This window comes from Charadrius vociferus, unplaced genomic scaffold, assembly GCF_000708025.1.
Source record: "Charadrius vociferus isolate BGI_N301 unplaced genomic scaffold, ASM70802v2 scaffold593, whole genome shotgun sequence".
Classification (NCBI taxonomy): Eukaryota; Metazoa; Chordata; class Aves; order Charadriiformes; family Charadriidae; genus Charadrius; species Charadrius vociferus.
The window spans coordinates 1121648-1138179 of NW_009647739.1; the positions used below are offsets into that span (position 1 = coordinate 1121648).

At 44.6% G+C, this 16532-nt stretch overlaps 1 protein-coding gene across 3 annotated transcripts in view; it reads right to left on the reverse strand.

Moving 5' to 3' along the window:
- Positions 1 to 16532, reverse strand: part of NPRL3 (nitrogen permease regulator-like 3 (S. cerevisiae)) — a 46470-nt gene that overhangs the window by 4029 nt on the left and 25909 nt on the right. For all 3 annotated transcript variants that reach the window (XM_009881918.1, XM_009881919.1, XM_009881917.1), the window contains 6 exons: positions 15589 to 15726; positions 14709 to 14865; positions 12722 to 12828; positions 11318 to 11447; positions 2791 to 2980; positions 1438 to 1630 (listed from right to left, as the gene is read on the reverse strand). In XM_009881918.1, coding sequence (XP_009880220.1) covers positions 1438 to 1630; positions 2791 to 2980; positions 11318 to 11447; positions 12722 to 12828; positions 14709 to 14865; positions 15589 to 15726 — 915 coding nt within the window. The remainder of the gene's footprint in view (positions 1 to 1437; positions 1631 to 2790; positions 2981 to 11317; positions 11448 to 12721; positions 12829 to 14708; positions 14866 to 15588; positions 15727 to 16532) is intronic.

Genomic DNA, 16532 nt, shown 5'->3' on the forward strand with positions numbered 1-16532 from the left:
AAAGAACCCAGTGCATCAGCAAACTGCAAAATACTCTTCATTAAGACAGCTGCCTCGTTATGGCAGCTGATTTTATGAAGAAATCAAAGTAATTTTTTGCATCTGCAATTCCAAAGCTTTCAGATGGCTGTTTTATCCAGATGAGGGAAGCGACAGGGGAGCAATCATGAAATCCTCTCCTCTCCCCAGGATAACTAAGAATCTGCATTGCCGCTACACTAGTCCAGAGCGTCACCCACAAATTCTGTCTTAATATCTCACCAACTACGAGTTTGTTTTTGCTTTCCTTTCTCCCTGGTTTTGTAACGACTTATCAGGTAATGAGGAAAAAACATTTCAAAGTTCTGAAATGGCCAAAGCGTTGCGTCTCAATCAGAGAATATCCTCTGAGCAGTTTACAGAAGATGGAGGAGATGAGTAATTCAGAGAGCAGTGACTACCCACAAGCTTGGGAGAGCTCTATGAAAATACCTGAGCACAGCACAGCAGCAAACTTTGCCGCAGATAAAGTATTTTCTTGCTATTAGAGTTTCTCCAGGCTCCTTGACTATATCACCCTAGGGCGAGAACCAGGTTTCCGGGGGATTACCAACTGAATGTGGGAAGTATAGGAAAAGCTGCAATACTTTCTTCAGGTGGTTTTCTGCTCCACAAGTATGAAAACTAGTGAGAGTTGCATTCCAGTGATGCCACTGTTGTTTTGAAATGCTCGGGAAGAAAAAGTATTGGCTGGTTAGGAAGTCATCCTGCTTTTTACCATGTGCACAACTACATCTTGCATATTTTTGTTGTGTTGAAATTTGTAACAACAAAACTGGGCGCTACTAATCACACATCCTAATGACTTTAACCTAACTAACCTAACCAAATGAGCAGCTCATCTCTGCAAAACAGACCCTGAAAGCTTTTCAGACTGGTCTGTAAAAGTATTCAGGCTGGCTTTGTATCTGTTGCTCTTTGTCTCATATTTGCATGGAGTTTACAAACCTTAAAATAAAGGATAGCTGGCTTGGAAATATCAATGGACCCAAAATGACAGCACCAGCATGACTGAGTCTTTGCTTTGCATGCTTAGAAGGTTTTTTCAGGCTATGCAGTTTTACGTCTACCATGTGCGGACACAGGAAAACTGGCAGGCAAAGAGTGAAGTCCGTGTTGTCCAACCGTACTCCCTGATGCTCCCTCACACATCCAGGACTTTTTGTTAACAAGTGTTCTTGTTAACGTATATACATATATATGTATATATAAACACATACATTAGTTTTTGTTAAAAACTGATGTGCACAGATGAAATAGGTGTAAGGGGAACAAACCCAAAAGAATTTATCCTCCAAAATCCCAAGCTAAAGGGAGTTGCTCAGAGTCCACACCAATCCTTCAATACAACAGCAAGGATTAAAAGAAAGATTACATTCTGCACTCCTCATTTCCTACCTTGCAAACATGCGGAGGTCTTCTGGATTTTGGGCAGCAGGGACGTTAAGGATAGCTTCCCGCTCATGTTCCAACAAGCTTGCTAGAAGATTCTCTGTCATCCTTTTATTTAGGGGTGAGTCCCCACCAGGTATCAACTCCGCACTGGAATTATCCATGCTAGGGCTTGTCAGAGTCATGTCATCACTACTAGCTATCAGGGAGAGAGAGAAAGAGACACAAATTTTTTATATTCCTCAACATAATGATGCAAAGATTATCAATTCAGGCTGTTTCTATGCAGTCTTTCCAAATAATCCCTTCAGATTTGTAGAGCAAATAAAGTGGCTCTCGAAATGCTACATGTATCTGCAATTAGTCATATGACAACACAGCAATTTTCTCAATGGGAAAGTCAAATGTTTCAACAAAATCATCAATTTATGTGGAAAATTGTACTTCTGGAGACCATAAACAGTCCATAAAAAACATCTGAAAAGAAAATTCCCAGCCAGCTCTGCTGGAATACCATGAAGTGGTAACATGAAAAGCCTAACAGCACAGAAGGTGGGAGCAAGCAGGAAGAAAGGCCAAGAAGCAATATCCTCCTGTGAGTGAGCCAGAATAAGCAGATCGCAGACTTATCTGACTCACGTTCCAAGATTTCTGCCCTAATTCATGACTTCTGTAAAGCTGAAAGTTGTACAGAGAATCTCTCCCAATATCCAACCTCAGTGGCGTTCGGAGAATGCTGCTCATAACAGCACAGGCAGGAAAGTTTGGGGATTTCAGAATTGTACCTGATTTACACTCTTGAAAAAAAACGCTTTCCTGGAATCACCCTGAAGAATGGTACTGAGGAGACTAAAGAAGTCAGGAGACGCAAACAGAAATCAACCGTTTGCGAGAATGAGAGCTAGCTCTGCATCTCCTCAGGTGGCTCTACAGCCCACAGAAACCAATGCTGTTTGAAACAAATTCTCACAACTTTCTTCCTCTGCTGAAAACCAAAGTTCATGCAATAACAGCGGTGCAGCCAGGAGCACATGGTGGTTACTCTGGAGTACAGAAAGGAAGTAGGAAGTCACTTTGGAAAAACAAAGTACCTCTGATAAAAATATTTTACATGACCAAATAAGAACCTGGCAAACTACAAAGCACTACTTGTTTTAAAAAACAAGAATTTAAGGTCTAATAGCCCTTAAGACTTTCACCGATGCCCAGCTCTAACTTTAAGAAGGGCTGGACGTAATTAGCAAGCATTCCAGCAAAGACGAGTTGTGTTGTTACCAAGGCCTGATTACTCTACGCATTGCTCAGGGGAGCTCCAGAAGCTGGCTGCAGTCTGAACAGCAGAGAAAAGAGTGTTCGTACTTGGAGAACCAAAGCTGAGGGCGTTGGGGGTGCTTAAACTTCGGCCTCCAACTCTGGCAGTAAAGGGCATGTCTTCATCTTGGGCTCGGAAATCCTCCTCATTTGGCGGCACCATCAGACAGACGTACGTGTGAAGCTGAATCAGAAGCCGGTGTTGGAGCATCCATATCACCATTTGGATGAGCTGAGTCTGCAGAGTGAGAAATGAGGTATTAAACACCCGGGAAATAAAATAGAGGAGGAAAACAATGCACAAAGGTTAGGCTTTGTGATTAAGAAGTCACAAGGAGAAACGCTTTCCACCACACAACAGTTTTATCTCTTCTCCAGTCACAAAAAGGTGACCAGGCACGCATGTTCATCACACCCAACGCCTTTGTGGATGCTTAGGCTGTAATCGAACCTTTAATGACCGACATGTCTTTACGCAACACTGACCAGTGCAGCTCAGACGAGCCAGCCCTGCCCCATTGCCACAGCTGCAGCACCTGCTGTGTTCCAGCAGCGCAGCTGAATGCCCTCACCACATAACGCTGCGGCCACACAAATACAGCCATACAACCCCACCTGGAGCTGTTTGCTCCTCTTTTAACAAAACAAGTTGAGTAGGTGCTAAAAAGTTGGGATAGTCTTCCTTCTGAGAGAGCAGACGTGGGAAATGAATCAACCAGATGCAGGTCCCGATGGCCATGGCCCCACGAAAATCACTAATTACCGAAGGGTTAGTCCCAGAGTAGTCAGATTAACGTTCAGGTTCCCCTAGAAAACCAGGGAGAGGGCAGGGTGACAGGGCAGAGCTGAAGCAACCAAGACAGGTACCCAGAACCAGGAGCCGTTCGCCATCAGACGTGAAATTGCTGCAAAGCCACGGGAGGGATTCCAGAGATCAGAGCTCCGCCAGGACCCAACGATGCAGAAATAGCGCTAACAGCAGCAGAAACCTTGGCAAGGGACAGCAGCCTGCCACTGCCAAGGAGTCCCCTCTCAGTGCAAAGGGTTAATACCCCCCATTTGCTCACCATCCCTCTGCAATAACAGGACAGGCCAAGCTTATAAAGGCACCAAGGTGTTTAGGGTGCAGACAGGCACGAGTTTCAAAAGTGCCAAGATGATGCTCCTGTTAAACAAACAGGCAAAACACCTTTGTGTTACAGCAGCTGAAGACCTGCACAATGTCCCCAGAGCGGGGCTGAAAGCAGAGGGCAGAGCGAGGGACAAATATTTGTAGGTTCTTGGCGTGGCCTACTTGCAGGAGTTCTGGGGGAGCATTCAAAAGGCATCATCGTGTCTCAATTTCTGCACAAAAAGCCTTTTCATATCACTGGAGGCAACCCTTCCCATAGCTCACAGCTCGGAAAACACCAATTCACTGACAGAAGCTGTTTGGGGATTTCATAGCAACAAACACTGTTTTGGTGAAACACATGCAGAATGAGCTCAGACTCTGAGAAGGAAGCTCGCTCTGCTGTATTAATCATCAGGATAACGGGCCAAATCTCAATAAAAGCCCCAAATCAAAGTTCATCAGCCCACATAATTTTCCTTTTTCCATAAATCTTCTAATTTTCAGTTCCTCCACTGCTATCAACTCACAAAAGAAACATCTCCTGTTTGCAGACAGACCCACACCCTGTCTTTTCAGGGATTACCACTTTTGGGGCCTGAATGGATTTTAATCTTAAAACATATTATCTGGGATTGCCTTCAAACATATCTTTTTCGGGAAAGCCGTAATTCATTTTACATGCTTAATGGAAAATCTACAGAAGAGGAAGGTTGGCAAAAGATACCAAATGCACAGTGTTTTGCTAACATCTGAAATCGGCGAGGAGGCTTGCTCCAGTGCTTACATTGCTAAAAACCTTCCTTCCAGATGCAGGCCTGGATGGAAACAGGTTTCATATATTTTACTTAAATTTCCAACCTGCTGGCACGCAGCAATGTCTGATTAGCTAGTTTCACATCAAATGAAAGAGGTCTGCACGCTTCACAGCACAAAATAACCCTGGAAAAATCCAAGGCAATTCAAGGAGACAGCGAGACAGGCTCTGCCAGCCCTGCAGAACCTGCCGCGTAGGGCCTGACCTAGACCAGCTTCCACTGGTCGCTTTGGTGGTTCCACGGGTTACAAAAATAGCCAATTGCTTTCGTTACTGCTCCATGTGCATGGAAACTCTTATCCAACACTCTCTAATTCTGCATCCGCACCTTCATCTCTACGCTTTTGCGTGAACATCTGGAAAGCTGCCTCGGAGCCAGCAACTATGGCTCAGTGGAACAAGCAGCCAGGCGGACGTGGCGTTACAGCTTGACAAGTGTGACGTTGTACAACAATTGCCAAATGCCTTTGTGCCATAAGTGGGAGAGTTGGAGATTGGCTGCGACTAACTTGAAAACTAAAGAAAACTGTTCTTACTGAAGGGAGCTTGAATAGTCATCTCTAGACAAGACAGAATGGTGATCGTTGACGGTTATCTATAATAAGGTAGACTTCAGTGGGAATTTGGTACCTCTGAAAATGTAGTCCTCAAAAAAAGCCCAGGCGCTGCAGTGTCCTGCACCATGCCTGAAGCGGTGCGCTTTGTGCCATCACTGCAAACATGCCTCACACCACCATTTCCACTTTGTCCTGCCCACGCATAAATACCTTTTTCAGGTTTAAACCCATTTCTTACCAAAAGCAGCAAGTGTTTTCACAGATAAGGTCTAGCAGAAGCTTTGCTAATACATTCTGCTGCCTTGCTCTGGACACAAACATTGACTTTACATCCACTCTCCATCTGCTCCTCTTGATGGAGCTTACAGACAGGTCTGCAGGAGAGAAGGCTTCCCTGCACCATCTGTGCTGCTCTGGCTGTCGGAAATGTTCTTCCTCCCTCAGAGATACAGAGTTATCTTGGTACTTGGTCTCAGTCTACTTGACTAGCTGGGATCCTTGCTGAAGCCAAAAAGGGCTGAGTAGCTTCCCAGGCAAGGGCATGCTTCAGTCCCCGGGCTGCCTCCACTCACTCAGTCATCATCTGGCACTGCAGGAAGCCACAGCCAGCCTTTTTTGGCTGAAACACCAGGACTGTGATGGAAATATAAAAGGAAACATTTTTAGTTGCTTAATTTAACTAACAATCAACTCTAAATTTCATCCATATTCCTCTAATCCTTCCCGTCTCCCCATGCTGCCTCTTTCCAGTTTGCTCTGAGGGGGTCCTGTCTGCCGCAGCATCTGGACCGCTCCCGCTGGCACGGATCAGCTCGCCGCCATCCCCTTTTTCTCCCCATCTCGTGGCGCAGCAGGCCCCCGGCAAAGTTAGAGCATGTTGTCATGCAAGGCGGCACAGAAGGCGTTGGTAACAATACATTGCTTTGTGCTCATTGACAAAAGCAGAGAAGATGTATTAGCTTCTGAAAACATGGGCACTATACGTCAGCCCATCTGGGCAGTTTGGGATGGGCAGAGGACAGCTCAGCCCCAAGTCTTGGAGGGACAAGATCCAGCATTCATTATTCTCTTCCCTCTGGGAATCAAAGGGAGCATTTTTAAAACTCTTGAGTAACGCATTAAATAAAATGTATTTCCTGCAAGGACTCTTTAAGGCTGTTTCTTTCCCAGGCCTAAAAGCAACAGAAAACACCAAGATTACTGGGGACTAGCAACAGGTTCAGGAAAGGGAAGGGAAAACAGCAACCCAGAAGCACTCAGTCCCAGCTTCCTTCTCACTACATGAAGATACACTCTTAGTTAAAACGCAGCTTGTTTGGCTACCAAAGTATACGAGCCCCCTTCTTCCAGTCTGGATCAACCAGTGATTTGACACATGCCAACCTCAAGGACTGACTTGAGAACTAAGTGCCGCCTTGGCTCGGTAGCACCTTCAAAGCCGCTGGGGTAAACGGATGTTTGCTGAAATGTATTAAGTTTCTTTATCATTCAAACCGTAGTGTTTTATGAAACACAAATAAGCTATTAAAACTTCACCCTATTTTATAGAAAACAGACTCTGAAGACCCCTATTAAGTAGGGGTGGGACAAAACATTTATTGTCTAGTATTGCCATTTTAATCATTATGTAAAAGCTTTGAATTCTCACTTTGCTGAGAGCACTTAACTATTCCCTTCATTTAGACCTAGAAAGCAGTATTTTTTTTAACTTGTCACACAGAAAAGCCTTGATTTTATACCTAGTCCAACTGAATGTAAATGGGCCTTAATACTACTTCCATACCTCTGCCGTGACTCTTAATGCCTTCCAGATGCCCAGCAGAACAGCCCCATTTGCAGCGTGGCTCTCAGAAGAGACAACTGCCTATTCAGTATTTGCATGCAGCTCTCCTCCCACTCCCATCCCCTGACATAAGCGCTCATTTTCCACCGAGCTGTTACACAAAGCACGGCACGTTTTCCAGATGCGTAAGGCAGAGCCCTCGTCTACCGGTGCCTTTCTCCCAACAGGATGGCCAGACTTATTAAAACAAAAGTGAAAAACTAAACGTATTTTGTTCAGCTGCAGCTGTCATACTTTCCCATCTGTTTTTTTCCAAAGTTATTCTAGCCCCATCAAGGGAGAATTAGATAACTACAATAATAATAACAATGTGCATTATGATAAAGAGCTATATTGTGGTGACGGGGATACAGGGAGGAAATGGGATGTCTAATTTGCACAGGTACACTCCTTCTAACTTAGGGGTGGAAAGATCCCCCCTGCTAGTCCACGTTTGTTCCTCAAGGCAGGGTAGAGAAAGGTTACACCTTCTTCTGAAACAGATGAACTAGCTGAGGCCATAATGCACAGAGGAGGGGAAGCCACAAGCATCAGCCCTGTCTCTTGGGTTGCAAAGAAACTTAGCGCAGGGTAGCTGGCTGAAGAAACTTCGGTATTGTATGAAGAAAGCCTCACACCGAAAAGCACGTTCAAGCATTCTAGTACACAGTCTGTCAATGAACCCATGCTGAGCTAAAGGTTTTAGGTCACCAAGTGTTTCTGTGCTTTCACAGGAGGTTACGAAGGGGCGTGCGCCACGCTGAACACCACCAGAGCTCCACTCTAGTGTCCTCTGGGGTCACATCAAGGCTGTGCCACACATGCAACAGGAGACCAAGAGCAAGAGGAACAAACAGGCATGGGCAGCAGAAGGAAGGTCAGCTTATTCGGGGTTGGGGTAGAGGAGATGCAAACTGCCTCTTTTCCAGTAAAAACACTAAAAGGGAAGATGAGTTTCCCTGTTGTACCAGCTCACAGGATCTCCTCACCCCATGGCCGCACCCTGATGAGATCCAGCACCAGCAGCATGAGCTAAACTGGTTGCTGTTCAAGACAGTCCCAGGCTGCATTGGATTGCCACAAGTCTGGGTGGCACTACACAGCACGGGGGAGCTAACAGACAACGGGCCACCGTGAAAAGGGGAAAGTCACTTCTGCTTTCCTCACTCACATCCCCACCTGTGGCATTGCCTCCCTCGTTCTGTGCCAGCCCCGGAGCTCGCTGGATCTCCCCCGAGTGAATTCCACCTGCTAACCTGGCAGAAAACTACTGCAGCTAAGACAAGTTAAGTGAATAGAGTCAAGCTGGACAAGAGCCGGCGCTGCAGTGTAAAGGGAAGAGGGAAAGGAGGAAGGAATGCGTGCACACACCTGAGAGGGGAAAGGAAAAACAGGGCCTCCTCTCAGCAGCACTGAGAAATCGTTAGATCATCTGAGCTGTAGGCATGGGCTCATCCGTGTACTGCTGCAACATTGCTATCCAAGCAGGGCAGGTTAAACACAGGGAAAGGGAAGCTAGCATAGAAATCACTACACGAAGATGAAAATCTTTTCAAATTAAAACCACAAGACCACTGGTAGATATACAACAACCAGAGAGTTCAACTGCAATATACTGCTCGTCATCACTGGCAAGAAACGAGATCAAGAAGACAGGCTCACGAAAAATTCCTGCCTCTCGCACAGGGTACGCTGAGAGCACTGGCAGTCTGGGCAGACATCACTCACTGGGCATCTCCTACCTACACAACAGACAGACACCAACAGCAGAATGTAGACAGAAAAAACCTTGTTCAGGGTATTTCAGGTTGGTTGTACCTCCTACCAGCCAAAAAATACCACAGCACCCCAAGTATAAGAATGCCAGTGTCACAGTTTTTTCATCTACTCAAAGGAATGGAGCAACCCCACCCATGTAACAGTAAGCAAACAAGAATAACTGTCCTCTTTCAAATCGGGCAGTACGACCTGGTATAAAAGCAGGAGGAAAGGCTCTTTAACAGCTTTCCTATTTTGTATCGTGGACTTTATTAATGCCTTCCGTATTCTCTGCCCATCCAGAAGCACGTGCCAAAAGGAGGAAGCCAATCCCATGCTTAAGACAAGAATCAAATGGGATGGATGCCATGAGACTGTAACGGTTCCTGCAGAAAATACAGCCCTTCCCACAGCACTGACCTTCTAGCACAGACGACCTTCAGAAATACAGAGACAGTACTGTCAGCATGATGAAAAGCGCAAGATAACAGACTACTGGTGAAAATCTTCAAAGTTAAAAAAAAAACCCACATGCCCTCCTATGTACACAAAGAACAAAATTACAGTGAAAGGTCCCAACTTTGTTAATTTTTTTCAATGGCAAAGCAAATACAATTTGACAATATTTACAGTTCAGAGTACAGCATCTTCTATCACTGCACAGCGGAACAAAAACCCACCCACATTTCATCAGATTAATTGCTCTATCGACTAGATCTCTGTTAATTACAATTGGAGCCTGACCACCTCAGGAGAGGGGATTGATCACTCTTAAAAGGCTAGTTCCAAACAAAACAATAATACAAAGAGTTCTACATATGTAAATCAAAGTAGAATACTTCTCCTGCACTAATGTACTGATATGAAAACATTTAAAAACTCTCTCTAGTCTAAACTCCTCCAACAACTGTCACGCTTAGCTTTAGCAAAAAGAATCTTGCCATGACTCACGACATCCCACCAGCGTATGGTGGTCTGCTCCATCTTGACCCACGTGTCTTGCCAACGTGGCTCTAAGTCTTCTGCAACCCCAGATCTCAGCTCCCCTTTTCAGACTGTGGAAGGCGCTTCTGTTGCTTTTCACAGGATCATCCTTCATCCTTCCACACACGCTGAAAGGATGATGAAAACAAGCCGTGCCGTTGAGCTTTATACCCCACCACATACAGGTGAGCATCAAAGAGCAGACACACACTCTGAAAGAGCCATTTTAGCACTCCAACAGCTCTGGCACACATTGATTGCGCACTGTTGTTTCCAGGCATAACTGCAGCAGTAAGTGGCAGGCTTTATTTGGGTATTTTAAACAAAAGTAGGATGTCTGAGAACAACCAGAAGTATTGAAGGAGAAGCATTAAGGCAAGTAATTAATTTTAAAAGGAGTACTGAGAATAAGAATGCCTCCTGAAGTTACTATAGCTAGAATAAAATTGATGCTATTAATTCAGCTTCAATTTTCAGGACACAGATTTGTCTGTAACTACAATGAAGTACTGACAAAACGGTAGTCACTGCTCTTCCCCTGCCTCCCAAGGTGGCAGCTCACCAGTACATACTATTGGAATGAGACGCTACATCATTAGTTATCTTTATCTCTAATCATAATCTCTGCCAACCTGTAATTACAACAAATTCTTCTCTCACAATTGTACCTGTGTGCGCAGTCGATGTTAATCTTCAGATATATGAACAGTGGCTAATTTCATATAGCCAGCAAGTCATCGAAGTCTGAAGGCTAGCAAACAACACTACAAGAAATCAGCTAAAGAAATCTGCCTGCGCTCCCTTTGCCACAATGGGCTGTGTTCAGAGGTCCAACCTTCTTCATCTGGGGATGCAACAGTGTCAGCCAGGAGACCTCACATTATTGAGCACTTTCGTGCATTTCACCAGTTCCCAGAAATGCCGCGAGCCATGTTCTATGTGTAAGCAAAAAACAGCACACAAATCCAAAATCTGTATATTATTACCCCAAATCTGAACATTAAAATGCTAATGCTGTAACACAGGGACTTCTGTTGACTACATGCTGAGTCTACTTCCTGTAACAGCCTTTAAACAATTCCAGTTGCATATCAAAAGCTAAATGAATAGACAGTTTGCTTTTAAAACTAGATCGTGAACTTAAAGCAGATGGAATATAAAAAAATTAAATGTGATTGTGAGCAATCCGCAAACTTGCACTCAGCCATACTAATTTATGACAGTTTTCAACAGACCAAATGGGGTTTCAGTTTTCCCTGGTATTTCACTCAAGGAAAAGAAACATTCTGATTTTTCTTTTAGGATCGTGCTTTGCTAGCACAGAGCATCCGCACAGCTTCACCTTGAACATCCCCACAGCTTTTTGGCATGCAGATATGAAAAAACAATCATATGGCTGGAAACGCAGTAATTGGCAACTTCTAAACCCGCAATAGCAGGTTCCTGACAAGGTACTCCAAAAGCAACACCACTCCTTGTTCTCATTAACAGGAGAACGAGGAGCTCTTGTACCCTCCCCATCTCACCTCCTGAACGGGCGGTGCGAGCGGATTCTTGAACTCTGAGAGTGACACTGGGAGGGAGAACTTGGAAAGCATCGACGGCAGGTTGTGGCCCCGGAACTGACAAGAAAACGCATCTGCTAGTGGAGAATAACTACAGAAAAGAGGTAAAGGCAGAAATCAGTTTTATATGGCTGGTCAGTGTAACATTTATCCATTTAAGCATTACAGAAGTGCCAATACCCAAATGAAATATTCTCTGTGATCGAGAAAAACAGTAAGGATAGTTTATGGCATGTTGCATCCTGCAAGAGTAAGCAAGAAGCGAATGCACTTTCATCTTGGTGTTACATACAGCTCCAGCACATTATTCAAGGTATGGAGGGAATCCAGAGGAGAAAAATAAAAATTATAAAAAGTCTAGACCTGCGCAGTCTCTGATCAAAGGAACAGGGATTGGGCAGTCAAGAGAAGACAGGGACGGGCAGGATAAACACACAATCTTTGAATATGCAAAACGCAGCTGCAGATGTGACTGTTCTCCCTGCCTATGATGACAAGACAAGCAATATGACTGATGAGAAGTACAGGAGAGTCAAGTTAAACATCAGGAAAACTGTCTGTCTTAGGATTTCCATCTACAAAGGTCTTCAAGAACAGCACTGCCATATATGAGAGGCACAGTTGTTCCCGAATGACCTCAAGGTTCCTTCCAGCCCTATTTTTATACTTCCATCAGAGAAGTTTTGATTTGAAACTATTTTCCTATAACTGAGTTCCAACACAGACTCTAAAAACATCTGAAAATCCAACACAGAAAGGGTTGCCAATCTTCAGCAGAGCAAAAATACCCACTCAACTGCCTCCGCATCTCCCTTGCATTGCTGCTGCCTGCTCTCAAAATGGCTGCATTGCCTTCTGTCTGGGAGAAGGCATGTAAGTACAAAATGCCATCAGGGGAAACAATGCAATAGTGATAGCACCACTACCCTGACTTGATACTTTTGATTAATTTCAGGTGGTGCTGCGTGCCAGATGAAATGCGCATTGATTCGACTTAATCATAAAGTATTTTGTTTTGTAAATGTTTCCATATTGCATCAGGCTCATAGAGCCTTTCTGATATGGACATCCAGTGAGCACGCATACTAAAAATACCAAAAGTAGCTTCACAGGGTAAATATTGCTTCCAAGGCCCACATCACTGCACACGCATATTGATCTGCTGTGATGCCCCTCCCTACCGCACACAAACTCCTATATGGCTTTGCAAGTTCGGGCACATGTAATGGTTTGTGTTCTGTACAATCGTAACAAATTCATACATGAAGAAAGACCCTACCCTGTCTCCAGTAAGACAGGGAAGGAAAGCACATCTGCACTTCTCACCCCTTTCTTGCTACAGTCACTCATTTTCCTTTTACTTACAGACAGACACTGGCGTTTGGAGAAAGCATGTAGACATTGTTTTCACACAGTGGATAAATAATAATTGCTTTTCCCCAGTAAACGAGATGTGCAGCAAGCTGGAAAACCTGCAGTGAGAAAACAGGGAAAAATTAGGAGACCAAAAAAGCAAAACTCAAAGTCTCAGTAGGAGTTCCAAACAATGATGGAAAAGTCTTGTTTGAGCTGAAATGAAAGAAAAACGTTCCATCCTTTCACCCTGCCTTCAGAATAAATTCAGGGTTTAATATAACATGTGGCACATCAAAAAGCATTTGACAAGGTTATGAAGTTCCAGAGGTTCGCTTCACATTTCTAAGCAACTTAGTATTTCCTGCCTTAACAGAATTTCTTCAAACTGTATCAATAGAAGTTTAGCTACTTTTCATGTCCCAAAAACCTATTGTTGTTTATGCACAAAATGCGTTAAGCATTATACATGAAAAATAAAACAAAAGAATCAGCTTCTACTATGACACAAACATAAAGGAAAACCAAGACTGCCTTTTTAATGCACTGAGATATTTCAGTAATGAATTACACAAAGTATTTTAATGTGTTAAACAAGTCGGTGGTTGTTAATGGCTCTGGCAGAGCCACATAAATAGCGACTACGAGACATCAAATCCAGCCTGTGTCATTAGATGCATTTAACTTTGCTTTTTTGTGGAGAACAAAACTACAGCAGCAGTAGGGAATTTCCAGAGTTCACCCTATAGCTATATAATGCCAAGTAACACCACAGACCAATGTAAGCAGACCTGGAAACTTTCTTACAAAAGAGGGCCTTTCCCTTCAAATAAGAGAAGGCGCAGACCTATACGATCAGGAGCATCTGAGATGACAAGCTGTGTTCTTCTCCCCTGTCACACCAAGCATAGATCACGTCCCTGCGTCTGAATCGACCCTTAGAAGCATGGAGTGGCTCTGCCCTCTCCCGTATCATCTAATATAATCATCAGGCCCTTCAAGCACAGGACCATGATGACCGCAGTCTTCTGCAGTGGTCTCTCGCTGGCCTCGTGTCTCACGTGATTGCAAGTCTCATTCCCTCCACTGCACAAACTGCCCTTTCGAAGGGCTTGTCACATCACCCTGAGCAATTCAGATTTGAAATCTGGTTGTCAATAGCGGAAAGGCATTGAGAAAGAGCTGCTGGCTTGGAAAGACGGGCTCAACATTTTTGCCCAAGCCTAAACTAGAGCTTCTTCCTGGGACTCTGCAAAATCTGCGTGCTAACATACTAAGGGGAATCAATAGGTAGGTTTGCAGAGGCTTTCAGAACTCTTTAGAAGGGAAGATCTTAGCAGATCCAGAGAAAACAGCAGTATTTGGCCATGACAGCTGTAAGCTTTCGCTTGCATTTTGGATGCCTCCATTTGCACAAAGACAACAATGTGGCAGCACCAAGACAGACCACTGGGGCATAAGTTGGGGTACTATTTGTTCTGGTTTTAGCTACCTAACAGGAAGGCACAGGGAAGACAGAGCCACTCTTCTCAGAGGGGCAGAGGGACGGGAGGCAACACACATAAAGTTGGGAAATTCCCACTAGATATGAGGGAAGTTTTTCACTCTGATGCTGGTCAAATGCTGGACCAGGGCTCAGAGAGGTTGTGGGAGGTATCCCTGGAGGTATTCAGAACTTGAACAGACAAGTTCCTGAGCAGCTTGCTTTAATAGACTTGCTCCGAGCAGTGGTGTGGACTAGAGATCTCCAGACGCCTCCACTACCCCACAGCAATCTGTGATTCAGACGTGGCCACAGGACTGTCGAGCACTGTCACTGCGGCACTGCTCTTTGTCTCTCCAGCCCTTCCCCATGCTCTAAGGCTCAAGCTTTCTCTGTGCACTCTGTGCGCACCGAGAGAACTGACGTGCTCATGTACCACAGAAACCCACTGGCACACAGAAAGAAAACGCCTCGTGAATTAAAAGGGTTTCAGCTGCCGCTGACAGTTCCCCGTACCTGCAGCAATGCCAAGTCAGCATCTTGAGCCAGTTGCTGCAAATTCTTCACAGCAGAGGTAGTTTTAATTACTCTCACCAGGGCAGGAGAGCAGTCCAACGGGAGCTCATTAAGCAATGACTTCTCATCATTTAAAAGTAATAAGGCATGGTACGGCCTGCAGAAAAAAGGAATACATTTGCACAGTAAACTAACTTTTCCTGAAGGCTTAGTTATTCCCAGACCATTATACCTGGTCAATCTACTGGTAAAAAAGAACTTCTAATATCATCCTTTTGCTGTAAGTGGGTGCAGAATAAGCTTATTTTTATGCCACAAGATAAGATGCTCCCCATAAAAAGGGGCTAGAGAGTTGTATGGTAACTGGATGCCCCAGTGACTGCACTGTGCTGGCATACAATTAAGCCTGGAGAACTAGTCTGAAAACTGCTCATCTGCACTACTGAAATACAGAATAGAGTAGAAGAAAGGAAGAAAGCAGGAATTCGTTACTTTTGCAGGTAAAAAGCTGTAAACAAGGAGAGCAGGAAGTAAGATATCATGGGGCCTGGGCTGTCTCTCTTCTAAAAGCAAAATTAATTTTAAGTCAACAGATTATAACAAACACACGATTCTTCCCACTGGAAACAGTGCAGACCTCTCTTGCAGCATGAGCTCCCATTTTCACTACAACCACGTAATGTTAAGGCAAAGGCTGTGGCTTCCCACCACCACGTATACAGCAGCACCCCGGTACCTCCGCAATCAGCTTCAGGGAGTCCTGTCTCAGCCCACGGCCCCACCACCACTACAGCTCAGTGTCACATCACCCCCCAGCAGCACCGCCCTTGGAACGGGAGGAAGGACCAGCCACACACTGAGGGACAGCACTTGCTCTTACCTGATAGACTTCAGGCTTCTCTCAATTGCTTCAGGGGGTATAAAGTTTGTGGCAACATAATGGATTTTGTGAGGCAGGCAGAAACTCACTTCCAGCCAGTTGTTGATGTGTAAACGGACCACCCCTGTTGTGCAGAGACTAAAATAGGAAAAAAATAGATACACAGAGCATTTACAATGTATAACAAATGTAAACAGTGCTCCAGACTCACCCCTGCACAGGAATCGCATCAGGATGAGAAAAGACTGACTGTACCCTGTCCATCCCCAGACTGGCTGAGGACCAGCTGATTCCTAGCTGCAACGGCTTCCTTAACTTGTACTTACAGAGCATTATCCCCTACAGGATTTGGGAGGATTTGAAAGATTTCACCCCACTGATCTTCTGCTCCTCTACTCTTAACTTTGCAGCAGTATCTCAAGTTAAAAGAGTTTTTTGAAGATCTGCTAAAAGGCACTGGAAAATTCCCTAGACCAGAGCTGCAAAGGGCAAAGACGAATTGGGCACAATGTTTTCATCACCAATTTCCATCCTCCTCTCCACGGGAAAAGAGAAGGAGATGTCCATACTGGGCAAGGAGTGTTATGAACAGCACGTTTCCACAATAACGGACTCCATCAGTTCTGCTTAGGTTGTTTGTTTCCTCCTAACCTGCTCCTGCTTGTCATGAAATCACAAATGTGCCTATTAAATGGTTTCTTCATTCTAGGAAACCACAGGGACTAAGTTAAGCCTTTAAGCTGACTTCGGACAACAGGACTGGACTGGAAATTATGGACATGTCAGCAATGACAACAAAGTCTGACCCTCACGTTCAGCCTGAAAGCAATTATAAGCTTTCAGTTCTAAGCAAAGTTATAAGCAATTATAAGCTTTCAATTATAAGCAAAAAACCCCAGAAAGCTGGGAGATAAGAGCAATGAACGTCATTCAGGTAGTCTGTA